We start from the raw sequence: 13,609 nt of genomic DNA on the forward strand, positions 1-13,609 counted from the left end.
CCCCCCCCCACACACGCACTTTTACAAATACTCCTTGATTTTTTTTATGCATATACATCCAAATTACATAGAATAGGAGCTATCTTTTCATTTTCTGTAGAAACAAATACTGGTCATGTCCTGCACAGAAACCAAAAAACAATTTCTTGTAAAAGGTATGCAGTATATGCTGCTTTCTTGTTCAATATTTAAAAAGATAGTCCTCTTAAAAATGTCATCAACAACATCCCTGGAAATTCAAGAGATAATAAAATACTTACTGCTTTACATTTACAAAGAGTCTTATCTCGCAGGTATTTTATGAATATTAATGCATGTATCTGATGTAAGTACAGTAATATCACTATTTTAGAAATGGAAATACTTTACCAAATATCAGCCATACTGCTGGTGCATTAATCATTTTAAATTAGATGAATCTATAATTTATTTATAATCTCTGTAGACTTCTGGAAATACTAGATTTTCTCCATTTAGCTATTTAAAATGACTTATGAACATCGTTTCCTTGATTGAGGCTGACTTGCTATTGCCATTTTTCTTAAAAGCATATTTAAGAATTTAAGTCCACAGTCCATTATGTTGCAGACTCAGTTGAAACTGTTTTTGATTATCTATTTTTATTTTTCCTTTAGCTACTTAATGCATCTACTTCCTGATAGAAGTTAGAACGGTTGTTCAGGCAGAAGGGCTTAGTTGAAAGTCCTGTTCTGTTTTGATTTTATTTCAGTGTAAATGTTTTGTTTTCTAAATATAGGAAAATCTAAATGCATGAATAAATGCACAAGGAAAACAGGTTTTTAATGCATTTTGCTGCTGTCCTTGTATTCATTAAACTGTTTTTCTTTTTCTGCAGTGGTTCTTGGCAAATTTCTGTTATCAAGAAGCGCTCTCAGACACACAAGTGGCCATAGTCAATATCTTATCTTCGACCTCTGGTAAGTTATTTAAAATGGGAAATGTGCATTGTAAGGCCTACTGAAATGCATGTTTATAAGTTAAAGCACTTTTCCTTATGTCAGCACTACATTTCATTGACATATTGTGCCTCCTTTTAGAAGTGTAAAGCTTAAAATAACCAAATGCAGTGGCCTGGAAGTGTTTGCTGTATTATCAAAATTATTTCATTATCCTCATTATGTCTTCCTGCTTTGTTCCACATGGTCTTTTATCTGCCTAGAACTTAACAAGTACATTACATTTGTATAGGCAAGACTTTCTTGACTGTAACAGTTCAGAGGAAAGTTGATATTCTTTTTTTTTCAGGTGGCTACAACACACTTTAAAAATCTGCTCACAGATTATTTTTTTTAAAAACAAATTGCTTTCTCCATGTAGATTGTCGTAGTTATTTAGAGCACACAGCCATGCAAGAAAGCATGGATGTATCTCGTGTTCCAAACTAGAAGAGGGGTTGTGGTTTTTTAAGTATTGATAAATTGTTGTTAAAAACTTCATGCTAGTGTAATCATAAAAAAACCCTGAACAGTATTCTCTTGTACACTGAATGCATGTGTGTGTCGTTCGAGGACTTGGTGGATAATATAAGTGATATTAAATACCACAGGATGGTGGAAGAAGGGTGGAAGTTACAGTAATGTCAATGGTGAATGTTCCTAAACTGGCCTCCAGAGGCATTAAACACACAATCTTAATAGTTTTGTGTATTTTACAGTTGTAGATCTCTCAAGGAAAAATCTTGTTTTTTGTACAAAAGAGAACAAATGAAGGGACCAGGATATGTGCATGTTTAAGTTTGCTGCATAAAAAGAAGGGGTTCTTTCAAATGGAAATTTGCACTTGATTTAGAGCACTGAGAGCTAAACCACCACAGTTTTAGCTTCTACTTAGTGGTGTGAAATCATACACATGGGTAATTACTTTGGAGCAGTACATTAAGTTCTGGCCCCCTCTTTAGCTTGCTGTGATTTGTTCCCATTGCAATTTGAATAAAGTACTTCGACTCTTACAGAGTCGACTCTTTTGTTATCTTACCAAAAAGTGAGATAGCAGGTCCTGTTCCCTAATATTTCTAGGATCTTACTCTGCTTCCATTGTAGTACATTTTAATTTTAAAAGCGCATGAGGTATATTTTTCATCTAACGTGGCAACCATCAATCCTCCTGGATCATGGTGTATGCATCAAGGCCACCCAGACCTTCGATGCATATGCCTGGGTAGGAATTTTTGGAGGAGTGGAGGCTGCCCAGACCTTTCATCCTCCCTTTAGGCCACTGAGATAGAATCCAAAGACCTAACTGAGTCCAGATGTTTGGTGCAGCCATGGCTGTAGTTGTGTAAGTGTCTGGGAATCAAACCCAGGTCTCCTGTGTGGTAGACAAGGATTCTATCACTGAACCACAGGGGACTCCTCATATAATGTAAGAACATAAGAAGTGCCATACTGGGTCAGATCAGTGGTCCATCTAGCCCAGTGTCTTGTCCCTGTTGGTGGCAGGAGTGGATGCTTTAGAGGGAGAGCATTGAACCAGGTATATCTAGAGTGTTCCATCCCCTATTCATTACTGGCTTCTGTCTCTGGCACCAACCCCTTGTATCTCTTGTCCTTGACAAGTTTTCTAAAATGGTTTTCTTTAAATCCATGTTCAGTGAAACGTCTAATTTCGCTTGGCATGATAGATGTGAATTGCCTCACATCTCAGTTTTGAATATGTTGTTAAACTATAAATATCAGATAATCCATCATTTTGAGGCATGCGGTAGTTACTACTATTTAAAAAGAAATTCAGTGATGCGCAGTTTTAATTTGGGCTGATTTCTAGACTTAACTAAAAATTAAGGTTGCAGTTTAAATATGCAGAACATAAACTAAGTTAAATATAGTTTGCTTGTTTGGTGTAGATTTTAATCTCAGTTTATACATAATCTACATATCTAAATAACAAAATAAAATTAGCAACGAATTTAGACACTAGCTCCATCGCAGAGATTGAGAATGAATTTTTTAAAACTAAACTGAAGTGTTAAACAGACAATTTATAAAATAAAAAGAAACTAAACTGACGGCAGGTCAGTTTATTGAACAGGCTGATAACAAAGCTTGATCACATTTAACTTCTCTTGCAGGGCTTTTTACCTTAATCTTAGCTGCTGTGTTTCCAAGTAACAGTGGAGACCGGTTCACCCTTTCCAAACTCCTAGCAGTTGTTTTAAGGTAGGAATGTAAACTTCTTAATCTTCCTTTTTCCTTCAACATGCTAATTTCATTTATAGTTTTCTAAGTAAATGGATTTACTTGTACAATTTCAAGAGTAGCACATATTGGTAAGTTTACAGGGAAATTCAATGCTGGTACCAAGGGGCCCTGCTTCTTAAATGTTAAACTTTTTTTTTATTCCTTTTATGCTAATTAAAATCCCAATAGTGCAGAACTCTCAGAAACACAAGTAAAGGAGGATTAGGGTTAAGAACTGAATTTGTAACCTTAACGGTGTTACAAAGCCCCTCTGGAACCAATAGTTTGTTAAATATTTTTGCTTGAAGTTATTGTTAGGTTAAGTGCATTAGTATCTATCATCTGGGAGCTGACTCAAGTTTTGTTTGTTTCTGAAAAGTAGTGTGAATTCCAAGCTCTTAAATATTTAGGTAGGTTAGTAAATAGTACTCCTTTTGGCTTTACCACTCAAATTTACAAATATCTAGATTGGTATCTTTGTGGATTTTCCACTTCACATTATCTTTTTAAATACTTTTAATGCCTAAACAGTTGATATTTCCTTTTCTAGCATTGGTGGTGCAGTACTTGTTAATCTATCTGGGTCTGACAAATCTGCTGGAAGAGGTACAATAGGTATATAAATGTTTTTCATTTCATACTTAAAGTGAAATTAAGGTAAAGATGTTGTAAATTTGACATGACACAAAGCTATGGGGTGGGAGTGGAAAGGTAACACCAGTTATGTACAGACTCCAGAAGATTGTTTTAAACGACTGCCAGAAGGGAGTGATTATGGAGTTTCAAGTTTCATTCATTTTATATATTAATAGATTCTATAAAAACTTATTTGCAATAAAACATTCTCCACTAGAGTGTTTAAGATTTAACTGAGCATGTTTCTAGAAAATATGATTCGTAATATTATGCCTAATGTGTTTGTTTGATCTTTACAGGTTCCCTTTGGTCTCTTATAGGAGCAATGCTATATGCTGTCTATATAGTTATGATAAAAAGAAAAATAGACAGAGAAGACAAGCTCGATATACCAATGTTCTTTGGTAAGGATAGAAATTGCTGTGTTAATGAAAAACTTTCTCTGAGTCACCAAATACATTTTTTTCTCTTTTAGGCCCCAGTCTTGCAGTCAATTAAATGCTGACATAAAGTGAAGCATACCTAAGCATTTTGCAGTTGGGAGGACCTACTCCAGTTTTATTCCAGATTTAGGGCCTGATCTTGAAATATGTGAAACAAACAGCGGCAACTTTCCCTGTAGTCAGTGGGAGTCTCAGGCTGCACACACACTTTAAATGAGCTGAGAAAATTCTCCCAAATGTTTTTCTCCTGGTAGAAAAACATACCTGGAGACACCTAAACAGACATTCAAATGTTGAGCCCTTAAAGACTGGAGAGCTTGCAGTACTGAATGGATATACAGTTCTGCCCTGTACACTGCTGCCATTCTGTCTCTGGGAAGACTGAGGGAGTCTACAGCAGGCGTGGGCAAAATGCATCCCACGGGCCACATGCAGCCTGCCAGGCCATTCTATCCGGCCTGGGGGTCCATAAAAAATTTAGAAAATTCATATTTATCTGCCCCTGGCTGCCTATCATGCAGCCCTCAATAGCTTGCCTGAACTCAGTAAGTGGCCCTTCGCCCAAAATAATTGCCTTCCCCTGATCTACAGAGATGCTGCAGTGTGTGCACAGAGTCCCCCTGGCTGTGCACTGTCAGCTCTGCAAGCTCTCTGCTCCTGAGGTGCTAATTTCCTTGATGAATTCTTTATTCGGTAAAAATTGTACTGATGTGTTGAAATCACCTTTGATAGACTATTGGTTCCCTAGGGAGTAGTTCTCTAGCCATTACATTTAGCCAACCATATTATGTCTGAAGTCCTGATTGTAGATCTGAAACAACAAATGGTACAATAGAGCCTTGTTAATCTGCAGAGATTTGGTGTCCCGTCAACCTTTCTAAGCAAAGGCTTAATAGTGAAGTGGTGTTGTGAGTTTTTGTATTAAATATATTTGTGGTAAATGTACTTGTATCATAAATTTTCCAAACTAAATGGGAATTGATTATGAAATCAGCAAAGTATATTTTATGATAATTATCTTTTTCTGTCAATTCACACAAATCAGTAATTTTTCTCTGAGTCTCTCAGTCTTCTACGCAAATTAACACAAGAAAAATTATAATAGAGTATCAGTATTCCCGTTGAGAAACAGAACTGCTGTCCCAGTAGAACACAGATATGTAGACTCATAGTATGGGCAGTATCTTGCATATTATTACTTCTTTTATTTGCCATTGTACAACATCCCTGTGGCAACTACTGCAGTATATTTTTTTTATTAGAAGATTTTTTTAGAAATTACTTTATATTTTTAGTGATCTAAAACTATTTAGTAGATGAAAATAGAGCTGGTGCCAGCTAACTCTTCCAGATGATCAGCCAGTCTTTCAGTGAAAGCTTTTGAGCCAAGGCATGAAAACCACTCTAGTAGCTATTAACCCGGAATTAAAGTTCCAGCCTGTTTTCTTAAAGAGTTGCCTGTTTGCTTCTCCTTTCACAGACAGACACTGAAATCCTGTTTTTTCAGATCCATTTCTTTTGATGATAACATTTGTGTGTCTGTCTTGTGCATCCCTGCTTCACTTGGCCAGGTGGACTCCTGCAGAAGCATGTATTGGCTTGCACCACTTACCGAAATCTATGCAGCTATGTGCTGATGACATTTTTCTTACTGCTTATGCCTTGTTTCATGACCAGCTATCATACCAGGACCCTATATTACAACAGAAAAAAACCCCAGGGCAGCCCCTCCGATGGTTCTTTACTATCTGCTGTTGAATCAATAGGGGAAAAAAAGAGTGGTTGTGATCTTCAGGCTGTCCCACAGCTCCCTATGTTCTAGGAGATCCTTGTTCCTTATGTAAGTTCTTTCTTCCATGGAGTCAGAATTATTGCTTTGTTCATGGAAAAGCAAACATCTTCTAAGTTGAGGTGACTAGTTAAACACCAAAAAGCAAGCATAAATCAAATACTTGACTATACATATTCCTGGTTGGGTTTTTTTGCGTAGAAAACTAGGCATAGGAATAATTTATTAAAGTAGGTATTTTGCAGCCCTTGAAAGCATTTGCACTGTAAGAGTAGCAGAATATGAAGAGGAAGAAGTAATTACAAAATGAAGCCAATAAGAATGGAAATTCAGAATTACTAACATTATCTTTGGTTTTATGCTCAGGTTTTGTAGGTCTGTTTAATCTGCTGCTACTGTGGCCAGGATTTTTCCTACTTCATTATACTGGATTCGAGGCCTTTGAGTTTCCCAATAAACTAGTATGGATGTGCATTGTCATTAATGGCCTTATTGGAACAGTTCTGTCAGAGTTCCTCTGGTTGTGGTATGTATTATTTAGTGCATGCAAATTGTACTAGTGCCCATTTAATTGTGATCTGTTGAGATATTAAAATGATTAGGCTTTGTTTTTTGCTTTCTAATGATCTGCTAAGGCAATGAGTTAGGGAAAGTCATTCAATGCATTGCACTATGCTGTTTAAGAGCAATGCCCACATAACTTTTAAAGAGAAAATGATGTGGATTTGTAGAAAGAAGCACTATGAAAGAGAGCTGAGAAGATTAAACACAAACAATATAAAAATGTTATGAGATAAAAAACTTAAGCACTTCAGGTAGTGTAGTACTACTGTAGTGATTGTCATACAGACTCAACTTTAAATGAGCAAATATTCATTTTCTTAATTGTATGAATTTTATATTATAGCAGTTCTTCAAATTCCAATCTCTTGCATCATGTAGGCAGTGCAAGAATAATACCTAGTGAAGTATTTCATTACCTGAAAAGTTTAAGTAAATTAAATCTTTGAAAAAACAAGTTCCCTAGAATCTCATTAGTCCAGATGCTTTTGCTGCCATTAGAGACTGAGTGAATAGGTAATTAGTTCAGTGAACAGTATTGACTGAAGTGAGTAAGCAAGCAGTTTCAAAGTTATTGAATCACTGATTCTTTGTGTCAGGGCAGAACAGTTCTTATGAAGGTATTATCTGTTGCTGAGCTTTATTTTGTGTTTGGGACCATTGATTTGATGGATCACAGAGTCTAATTTACAGCCTTTTGTGTTGAAAGTGCCTTTAACAATAGCAAAATGGTTAAAACTAGACATGCCTGACCCTACACCCTTTTTTGCACTCAATAACCTGTAGAACTAAAGAATATTTCAAATACTTAGTAATTCTTCAGAGTAAAAGTTCCATGAAAATTAGGGAGGTGCATGGTAATTGAGTTCGCGGTGGTTTTATTTTTTTCCCCCCTTAAACTGTACTCAGTAGCTTAATCATTTTTAAATTAAATTTGTTCTGCAAAGGAGTTTTAAAGAAGGAGCCTGGGCTCTTTTGCTGTTTATAAAGAGACTTGATATATTGTTTATTATTCAATAAGATGAATAAACTGCTGAACTTGAGATTCCTTTGTGATTCACTCATTTAAGAAGGCGAATGGCTTTGAATATGTCAGTGGTTTTCAACCTTTTTAGGTTAGGGCACCTCTCCACAACCTTTTTTGAATGTGGCAGAACCCAATAGAGAACCACCGCTGTGCTGCCCTGGCTTCTCATTGGGTCTCAAGTGGGTGATGCTGCCGCCAGGTAAAACTGTCCTGCGTGCCTTGGACACAGCCAGACCAGGAAGGGCCGTGGCATGGCTCTTCTGCCTCATTAGCAGGGGTATTGGTTTTCTCTGTTTAAAAAACGCTAATTCTCTGATTGAAATCCCCATTGAAATCCACTTTTTCCGTGATTGAAATGAAATGCCCGTGTGCGTGCGTGCGTGCGTGCGTGCACATGTGTATCTAGCTACCAGTTGAACACAATGTTTTATGGAGATATTTACAATTTTAAAAGCAATTTGGAAGCCTACCAGTGCCTCAGTCATTATACTAAAATAAATTCTAAATGCCTGTATATTCTGGCATTTGATTTTAGGTGATTTTTTTTATCATGGAAAATCAGAGTTTGCCCTGCCCCCTTCACTCACCAGGATGCTGGTCCAGCTGCAGCTGTCTCCCCTGCTGCTCTGTGGTGGTGAGCAGCTCTGAAATGCCGGTGCCCTGACCCTACCCCTCCCTGCACACAATATGTGTCACTGCTGCCATGTGTCACCTGGGTGGCCGTGGCGGCACAGCACTTCTTCCTGCGCTGGGTCCTGCCTGTTGGGCTGCAGAGGCAGCTCCTGCCTGGTGCTGGTCTGGCTTGGCTGCAGCCCAGCACCCCACTATGGGTGCAGGGGGGCACATGCCCCCCTGCTCCCACACACATCACCTGTGCCCTCCTTCACCTCATAAACTTACCTGGAGGGAGCGGCAGAAGCTGCTTCCTACCACCCTGCCTGGCTGCCACATGTGTGTGTGCATATGCCCATGGTGCCCCCTGTCCCATTCCCTGCCAGGGAAATGAAATACTACGTCCCACTCCCCCCAACCCCAAGCAGCCCCTTGCAGGCTGGAGTTCTACCAGCCTGCAAGGGGAACCTGCCATTTCCCGCATTTTTGTCCAGTAAAGGGAAAAATCCACATTGTTCTCTGGTAAAGGGGAAACCCGGATCCCCACTCATTAGAGTCCTCTGATCATCTTAGAGCAGGCAGGAAAGCTGGCTTGTGCTGTACCCCTTCTTGGTTGAACCTTGCACAGCATCTCATGGAAATTGGGGCATGGAACTGTCCTGTGTGCTTTTGTTTCTGGGAGCAGTGTTTTCAGGGAAGGAACGGACCATGAGCCAGCTCTTGACAGCCTTAAGAGTATCATAAAACTATAATGCAGGAGGAGTGCAGCATGCCACAGCCCTGTGTGTGGGGCACTTTAATCTGGCCAACACAGGGGCGTCAGCATTATGACACCCCTGGGGGGTCTTGTGGCATCCTATTCGAGAACCATTGCCCTATGTAAACGAGAGCGTAGAACAGGAAGATTGTATTACCTGTGTGGGGCATTGGTGTGACACTATTACTAGAAAAATGTTGGTGTTGACACTTCAGAAAGGATTCAGAGAATGATTTGAAGCTCTGCAAAACTATTTTTTGAGAAAAACTAAAGAATCATGGTTTATTTGAAGAAGTTGAGCTGATTGTGATCTGGAAGTACCTATGCGTGGGAGAAAATCTTTGGTAGGTGGATAGCTTTTTAAACTAACAGATAAAGGCCAACCAGATGGACACACTCAAAATGGAAATAAAGAACTGTTAAAAGGATAATCGCTTTCCTTAGGGAAGTGGTTAATTCTCCCTCACCTTAAAATAAAAAATTATACGTCCAGGGTAAATGAAATGGTTAAAGCAAACATTAACCAATAGTTAAGCCTTGATATAAATTTCTATTATTCTTTACTGTATTACTTTTGTTGTTCTTTTTCTTTAAATCTTTTAAATAAGATTTCATGTTTCATATTTTTAGGGGCTGCTTTCTTACCTCATCACTGATAGGCACCCTTGCGCTAAGCCTTACAATACCTCTGTCTATAATAGCTGACATGTGCATGCGGAAGGTAATGTACACTTGTTTACTGATACATTTTGAGCTATAATGCCTAAGCTGTTTTTTTTTAATGCAATGCCAGTGTTTACATTGTTAAAACTATACAGCGGACTGTATTTTTTCTTTATTGTCACTTAGTAATTGTCAAAGTGCCTTTTCAGTCATCCCTTTCATCTGTATCCTGTATTTCATCTCATCTCAGATTTGTATTTTGTATTGCTTGTTTAATTAATCGGGCTGAGATTACTTTTGATCAAAGTGTTAAGTCTGAGGTGGGATTTGGTGGCCGCCTACAAACTCGTTAGGGGAGATCAGCAGCAAATAGGAAGGGCCCTATTCCCCCCAGCAGCACCTGGGGTGACGAGGAACAATGGCCAGATGCTGCTGGAGAATAGGTTCAGGTTAGAGATTAGGAGGCAGTATTTCACTGTTAGGGTGGTTAGGATCTGGAACCAACTTCTTAGGGAAGTGGCCCTCACTCCTACCTTGGGTAAATTCAAAAAGAGGTTGGACGAACACTTGTCTGGGGTTGCGTGATCCCAGTGTGTGCTCCTGCCAGTGGCGGGGGGTCAGACTAGATGATCTATTCAGGTTCCTTCTGACCCCAAACTACTATGAAACTATGACTTAAAATCTCCTACTTCTAACACCTTACATAGTCAGTCATATAAGTATATCTAAACATTTATAGAACCAGGACTCCCTAGAGAGGGACTTAAGTATATAAAATTCTTCCTGTGGCTGCATATCTTTAAAATATTCAATTTGTGATGTTAAAACTCAACTGTAGACTAACACCACAGCAGATAGAGAATTTAAGGCTTAATTTTTAAATCTTATAAGTTGGTAAATATTAGATGAAATGTGCAAATCAGGTTCCTAATTAAACACCCTTTTATAATCTGTCCTAATTCCATGGATATTAGGAATTAAATACCTGTGAAACAATGTTGTATGTGATTAAATCTAAGTATCTGAAAATATGGTGTTCAAAATAGAGACTAGGTAGTTTATATTCCGTCCTGTTAATTTAAAGAACTAACAGTCTTGCTACTGCCCTTTGAAAGGGTCTAGGGGGACCTAACCTTGTGTGACATAAAGTAAATCCTCCTGGGAGCATAGTGTACGTCCCAGAAATGTAGTATCACAGGAGATAGTCTGCCACAGCAGGATGTTCCTGATGCCAAACTTCTTGGAAGTAGTTTTGGAACAAATAAACCATTTTTCTAGACATTCTAGTCTTATCACAACATAAACCATTTGAACTTTTGCAGCTTTTTGGAATAGCTATCAAAACTGGCACACAATATTGCTTGTGGAGGATGTGGGGGAAAGACATTTGTGCACAACATTTTTTAAATCAGATATTGTTTTTGCACCCACATTAGTTTCCTATGCCAGCTAAAATGAAAAATATTTATCATATTTTATAACAGTTAATGGAAGAGTTCTAGTGATTTTTTTCCCTTTCTTATAATTAAATATTAAAATGTTAGTGCTGCAATTTAAAATCTGATAAATAAATGGAAAAGTCTCTCTTCTGTTATACAACTGAAATACTAGAAATTTTGTATGAGATGGTAAATCTTCACCTTGTACATTAAGCAGCATGGTACTTTAAAAGTAATTTATTTTTGCTGCTACTATATTTTATAACTGTGAGGAGCTACCCTTTGTAAATAAGACCTTTGCCTGTCACTGAAATGCAGTTTCCTTTGGAATATAATGTTTAACGCTACACAGCAACTTAGGACAGGAAGTGCTACCAGCTGCCAAAATTAGACTCCAGTCAGGTCATTCAGGGTTAACCCCCTTACTCTGATGAGGCCATGTGTCTCTTAATGCCTCTGCTGCACATTACATATTTTGCACAATTAACTCAGTAATTGTGCATTAAATTTAGACCGGCCACACATGCACTGCAAACAGTTAATCATGTGATAATGACTTTGCACATGTGGTTGCTGTAAGTTTTATTGCACAATTAATCAGTTAATATCATGTGACAACTAATTACGCAATAAACTAGACCAACCACACATGCAAAGTAATTATCACACAATAAAATGACTCTCCAGCTATAAAAAGAGCCAGTCAGCTATAGGTCTGTTGCTTGGAAATGTGTAACAACTCTATGGCTGGGTTCAATCCAGCTTTCATTTGAATGTGTAGCAGGGCCCCAATATCCATGGTCTTTTGAACCAATGTGCCAAGTGCCTGTTAATGGCTCAGTCTGCCTGTTGCTTGTGACTTTCACCAGACTCATATTCTTTTGTATTTTCTCTTGACATTTTTCATCCAAATCTGCCTCTTAGTTTGAAAGGTGCCAAAAAAACAAAGATCAGTGTAGTTGTTGATACATAAAAGTCTATAAATGTATATGAATATCTCAGGCAAATTGCTTAAGTAGGGCAGTTGGAGGTGTCTGCATGAATTGTACAGGAGTCGTGTATTATCTGTAGTTTCCAATTTATGCCACCTTTTCAGCAAAAGCTTACTTCAGAAGGTAATGCGCTGTTGTAATTTTTAACTCCTTGTATAGATTTTTCATTTGGGTTTTCTTACATTACTTTTGAGTTTTTCTCCTTGTTTGTTTACAATTTACCCCTATTGTGAAACAATAAAGTTGATCAACTTTGTTCAACAGGAACATTTAAAAACTGATTGTGTTCCCAAGAAAAATGTTCAATTCTCATGACAAATTCTGACTTTCTTCCTTTGAAATGCATATTTTTGTTTATCAGTTTTGGGAAACCCACTTTTTTTAGTTTACATCTTGGTTTTTCAAGCTCCCTTTTTAAACTTCTCGCCTCCTGAAGAAGGGGATTTATAAAACCTAGTTTACTGAAATCTATTCCAGTTTTTTCCAGTTTTTTTTCCTGTTGCAAAACAGCCTGCTTTGGTGGGTAACTGGTATCTTAACTCAGGTGAGAGAGGCTTCATGCCTTGGCTTCTGTTAATGCTGCCACAGCCATTGCTTCAGGTGAGGGGAAGTCTTTTTGTTCTGCTCTTTGTAAGCCATTTGTTGTTTGAAAAGTAATAGGAAAACTCAAGAAGTTTCTCACCTCCCAAGGGCTCCCTATTATTTTATTAATAACTTCAGTAAGTGGGGATTGAGAAAAATCTGTTGCTCAGGAAGCAGCCAGATAAAAGCCCTTATATAGGAAAACCTCTTTTTCTACTTGTGACTAAGACTCCATAAAATGTGTGCAACTCCTTGAATACTGCAGTGCTCAATAGGAAGTATATGATCTGTATGATAACATTTCAATGTGTAGCTTGCTACATCAGTAATATGTAGTAGCAATATCTTGTTCTGTTGTCAGCCATCCTTTTGCTGTATTTATTGTTATATTTTAATGTTAAATACATTACTTCTTAGTGGTGGCTTTCCCAGATACAGTACCTTGTGAAAGTTAAGTGCTCAAAGTAGAATTAGTTTGTGTTTTGTTAAAGGTTTTTAATTACATCATATCAGGCTGACTCTTGCAATGAGTTCATCGCTATATATGTTTGTTATGGAGATATAGTAGTAACATTTTAGGTCAGTCAGGATTTGTGCAGTGTTGATTCTACTACAGTGGTAAGTCATATAAAAAAAGACCTTTCTTCAGGCCTTCCCCACAGGGAAGAAAATGCATGATAGCAAGATGGCTACACTCAAACCGAAGTGTAAGCAAATATCGAGTGTTATGTGTTTTAACGTTTAGTGTAGTCATTTCCAACCGTAGCTCACACCAGGTTGTGTGCTCAAGGGGCCATGCCTCAGCCTGTCTCCCACAACAGGGCCTGACATGCTAGACATACACACTAGCAAGTGAGAAGAGAGCTGATTATATAAACGCAAAGCATAAGAAGGTCTGGTTGATGTAGGGA

The 13,609-nt window shown here is 38.0% G+C and overlaps 1 protein-coding gene across 4 annotated transcripts in view; it reads left to right on the forward strand.

The window, feature by feature from the left end:
• SLC35F5 (solute carrier family 35 member F5) overlaps window positions 1–13,609 on the forward strand; it is a 65,239-nt gene that overhangs the window by 36,681 nt on the left and 14,949 nt on the right. For all 4 annotated transcript variants that reach the window (XM_025197561.1, XM_014517292.2, XM_025197559.1 and 1 more), the window contains 6 exons: window positions 857–938; window positions 3,089–3,176; window positions 3,748–3,812; window positions 4,133–4,237; window positions 6,432–6,591; window positions 9,653–9,743. In XM_025197561.1, the coding sequence (XP_025053346.1) occupies window positions 857–938; window positions 3,089–3,176; window positions 3,748–3,812; window positions 4,133–4,237; window positions 6,432–6,591; window positions 9,653–9,743 (591 nt within the window). The remainder of the gene's footprint in view (window positions 1–856; window positions 939–3,088; window positions 3,177–3,747; window positions 3,813–4,132; window positions 4,238–6,431; window positions 6,592–9,652; window positions 9,744–13,609) is intronic.

This window comes from Alligator sinensis, unplaced genomic scaffold, assembly GCF_000455745.1.
Source record: "Alligator sinensis unplaced genomic scaffold, ASM45574v1 scaffold277_1, whole genome shotgun sequence".
NCBI lineage: Eukaryota > Metazoa > Chordata > Crocodylia > Alligatoridae > Alligator > Alligator sinensis.